A 4,531-nucleotide genomic window follows, 5' to 3' on the forward strand; every position below is an offset into this window, starting at 1 on the left:
ATGACGCTTAGCTTATTCCCAAATGAAAACCATTTAAAAAAACAAGAAAAGTGTAAACATGCGACTGGATTTTCTCATTTCTATTCTACACTTATTAAGTGGCTTACTTTAAAAAAAATAATAAAAAAAATAGTTTTTATTTTCTTATTTTCTCTTACTATGTTTATTGTTATGCACCAAAATACCAGCCAAACCCTTGTGAAAACTTACTTGTGAATAAATCTGATTCTTACTCTTAGCATATGAATGCCGAAATAACACCTAATGAGCTGACCTTTCTCTGTCTTTATGCATGTCTTATATCATTTCAGTCATGTCATGTCATTGTTTTTCTCATTTTGGCCCGCACGGACTTCCATACCTCCACGGTGTCATCACTTGACCGGTAGTTTGCAGATCATGTGACAAAACAGGCGACTTGCCAGACTTGACTTCCTTTTTTGACAAACAACATATTTTAGCAGGTAAGGGCTCGTATTTTTTCACGGTGTAGTACATGTTAACAGCTGAGTAGTCACGTCAGTTTCACATTAGCTGAGTGACATTACTGACTGCTGTAAATGTACGTTCAACGGAACTTGGAACAATCCGCTACTTCAAGTTGCTTCGCTTGCTAACATTAGCCGCTGCGTCGCCGAACTCAATTGAAAATCTTACGATTTTCCAGGGACCTGCTTATGGACAGTGTTCACCTCTACGGACCATCTGTTTCTACCGCAATAGTAGATAACAGGCAGCCCTTAGCGAGACAATCTTATATTGTATTAGGTTGCTTGTAAGTAAGTAAGTGACACATTGTACTGAAGCAACTTTGATAATCATTTAGCAAAGCGCACATTCAGTTGCCAGTGTTTGAATGGAGGCCGGCGTGTTGTTTTCCTCATCATGCTGCTGTATCTCCTTCAGATTACCATGGCGCTATAACCGTTCTTCTCATTTTTTAAGACAACACAATGAGGCTGGTCATTCTGGACGACTATGACCTGGCTAGTGAGTGGGCAGCAAAATACATCCGCAACAGAATCATCCAGTTCAAGCCGTCCGCTGACAGATACTTCAGTCTGGGCCTGCCTACAGGTGAGCACCGCTCACACGAACTGTGTCAGTGATCCAGATGTTTCTGCGTCTTTAGAAATACGAAGCAGAATGTCTATTAATGTGTGTCACGTCTCTCAGGGAGTACTCCGTATGGCTGTTACCAGAAGTTAATTGAATACTACAAAAGCGGTGATCTCTCCTTCAAATATGTGAAAACCTTCAACATGGATGAATACGTTGGTGAGTGGAAGGTTTTTTTTTTCTCTCTCGCTATTAGACTTTATCTTCAGAATGAAGAGTCTGCAAGCAGCTTTGAAATGTTTTGAGGATATGTAAAGAGTTGAACTTGAGAGAAAGTAATCTAGCATTAAATTGTGGCATGTCCTTGTTCTTAAGGTTGTTTTTGTTGCTTTCCAGTCTCAGGCCGATTGCAACCTTGTACCCCTGTCCATGGTCTTGTATTGTAGAAGTGCAGGCCCTCAGGAGCAGCGCTTGACTGTGAATGATTTACAGCCCCTGCTCACTGAGTGATAACAGCTAATCGTACAGGCTCATTTCAAGTCACACACGTGGGGAATTAGTGGACATCTGACCCTTAAGATAGCACAAAAGCACTGCAGCTCTTAGATAAAAGTGCTCCTCTTCTTCTCCAGGTTTGCCTCGTGCTCATCCAGAGAGCTATCACTCCTACATGTGGAACAACTTCTTCAAGCACATCAACATTGATCCAGCCAATGCTCACATTCTGGATGGAAACGCAGAAGACCTGGAGGCAGAGTGCCAAGCTTATGAGCAGAAGATTGCAGAGGCCGGAGGGATCGACTTGTTTGTAGGAGGTCGGACACATGATTGTTAACATTGTTTTGTCTGCCATGTTTCATCAGTGAAACAGAGCATGTTGGAAATCTCATAGGGATCATTTCATGTCTTCTTTGATTCAAAGCTTCTCTCTCTCTGTAGGTATTGGCCCTGATGGTCACATAGCGTTCAATGAGCCAGGTTCTAGCCTTGTTTCCAGGACCAGAGTGAAAACCCTGGCTAAGGACACCATCGTGGCCAATGCTCGTTTCTTTGGCAACGACCTCTCCAAGGTTCCCACCATGGCTCTGACTGTAGGTGTAGGAACTGTCATGGATGCCAAGGAGGTCAGAGGCAGTTAATGTATTCATCAGCTGTCATTGAAAAACACAATCTAATAATAATCTAATGCAACAATGAAAAAATATTCTCTATTATATACAGTATGCACTATTTCTACATACCATACAACTGACAGTTTGAATAAGAACACACGTTTCAAGATATCCAGCTCTTAATATTCCTACTTTTAAGGATCCACAGCAAGTAATGGAGTATAACGCTGATGTTGTCCTCTGCTCAGGTGATGATTCTCATCACAGGGGCACACAAAGCCTTTGCTCTGTACAAAGCCATTGAGGAGGGAGTGAACCACATGTGGACAGTTTCAGCCTTCCAGCAGCACCCACGCACCATCTTTGTTTGTGATGAAGATGCCACCCTGGAGCTACGAGTCAAAACAGTCAAATATTTTAAAGGTACCAACAACAGCAGCACCATGCACAGCACCATGCACAGCACCATGCACAGCACCATGCAGCACCAGAAAGTTTTCACTGACATCTGCTTTTGCACAGTATTGCATAGAATAGTACTGCTGCCATTTAAGTAATATTCTGCGTGTGTATCTAATCACCTTTTTTCTTTTCTTTTTTTTTTTTAACCCATTTCCATTGTAGGTTTAATGCATGTTCATAATAAACTGGTGGACCCGGTGCTCAGCATAAAGCCAGACCAGTAAAACAGAGATCACCAAGGAAGAGAACTGAACATGTGAAGATGTCAAAGATCCCCGGATCCTACGTGATCGGACAGCCTTATTGCTCTGGTACTGTTCTATACCTGAGGAACTGTTGAGCCAGTGTTTGAGTGACTCTCCTGCCGTGCATATTGTTCATTCGTAGACTTGAACTGCCTTTGGATTGTGTTAGCTTCTGATTGGTCCAGTTTTTAATGACAGGTGAATGATCTTGCATTTTAGATGTAATCATGAAACGCCTGCACTCTTTCTTTGTTTAACCGTTTGGATTTAAACGATAGCACCAGCTGACTTTTTTTTTTTTTTGAATCGCTGCTGGTGGTGATAGGTTGGCCCTCTTCATTTTTGTTTAGCATGAGAAATTTGAAGGCTCGAGTTGAAGTCCTGACAGTAAACAGAAAGCCTTCATTTTGTTCGGTGTCAAGTGAACTAAGAATGTCTCTGGTCTCTGTGAATGCACTTTGTTTTTTCATCAATGATTCATCCTCCAGTTGATGATTGCCCGGAGGAAGCAGATGCTACATGTTTATTCATAATATCTATTACATCAACAAGCAGTTCTGAAACTTACTTAAATGAATGTAATGAAAAGTGACCATCGACTTGTTTTGTACTGTATACTTTATCAGCTCCTTGCTTCTCCTTCGCTGACAGTCACACTAACAACTGCCAAACACAGCCACAGTGCACCGCAGGTCACGAGTGTCCAAGCACTAAATTTCCTTCAAATGAAGCACACTAAAAAAGTGGTTTAATGTCACCAAATGTCTTCTCAGCTGTCATCAAGTTAGAAACTTTGGTCAGGTGATAACAGATGATTGTATATGAAGGACATAGTGACGTCTGCCTCTGGTCAGATTTGAGCGTCCTCCTTGATGTTTCTCTGGTTGTCCGCTGACTCCTGGTTGATGACCTTTGACCTCTTGGCAGTGCATGCTATCAGACATTTTGGTCTGGTGTTCGCAGACCCCCTGCCAGCTCTGCTGCAGCAGTGGCCAGTCCCTCCTCGAGCCTACTGTTCTGTGCATGCAAAGTGAAAGGTTCAGTGCAGTTGTAGTATCAGACTAAGTGTAAACTAGACCTTGAGACATTATTTACCCCAGTGACTGACAAAAAGTTCCTCTCATATGCAACAGCATCCGGATTCATGATGCATCTGCTCAACACTTCAGTTGTATAGTCAGTATCCTTTTGCAGCCTTTTACTTGGTTTCTGTGTAATGGTGTTTTGTTACAACATTCCTTCCTTGGTTTTCTTATATTCTTATGTATTTTCTACTGTGTATTAGGCTGATCCAGACTTGTCTGTGTTCTTGCACATATACTGTAGTTTTTAACTCTTTATTTTCTAATGACAATAAAAATCTTTGCTAAGAATCCTTTGCTTTATACTTATCTTTTATGAAATACAAATTTACTAATGGAAAGTGGCTGGTAAAGTGCATTGTGTCTGCAGATAGCAGTTTTAGCAAAAAGAAATACAGTTAGAAATGGAAGCATTTACTGTAACAGGTGTTATTGAGTGACGATAAGGGCGAAACAGCAGTATAAGCACCATCATTGATGTGTGGTCACTGTTTAACATCTTTGTATTGATAGTAGTTAAAACTACTGGCCACCAGAGGGGAGCAACGACTAGCGTTATAAGATTGCATTG

At 41.4% G+C, this 4,531-nt stretch overlaps 1 protein-coding gene across 2 annotated transcripts; it reads left to right on the forward strand.

Annotated features, from left to right (window-relative positions):
- The first annotated feature begins 396 nt into the window (after positions 1-396).
- On the forward strand, positions 397-4,245 carry LOC121618440 (glucosamine-6-phosphate isomerase 2). Of its 2 annotated transcripts, none has more exons than XM_041953946.1 (7): positions 397-464; positions 946-1,077; positions 1,177-1,278; positions 1,692-1,874; positions 1,999-2,183; positions 2,420-2,594; positions 2,796-4,245. In XM_041953946.1, exons 2-7 carry the CDS (start codon positions 954-956, stop codon positions 2,855-2,857), a joined length of 831 nt encoding a protein of 276 aa, XP_041809880.1. In that variant the 5' UTR covers positions 397-464; positions 946-953; the 3' UTR covers positions 2,858-4,245. The 2 variants fall into 2 exon arrangements, with proteins under 2 accessions (XP_041809880.1, XP_041809881.1); XM_041953947.1 differs by lacking the exon at positions 397-464 and adding an exon at positions 524-783.
- The last annotated feature ends 286 nt before the right edge of the window (positions 4,246-4,531 follow it).

Source organism: Chelmon rostratus, chromosome 15 (genome assembly GCF_017976325.1).
Source record: "Chelmon rostratus isolate fCheRos1 chromosome 15, fCheRos1.pri, whole genome shotgun sequence".
NCBI classification, from domain to species: Eukaryota; Metazoa; Chordata; class Actinopteri; order Chaetodontiformes; family Chaetodontidae; genus Chelmon; species Chelmon rostratus.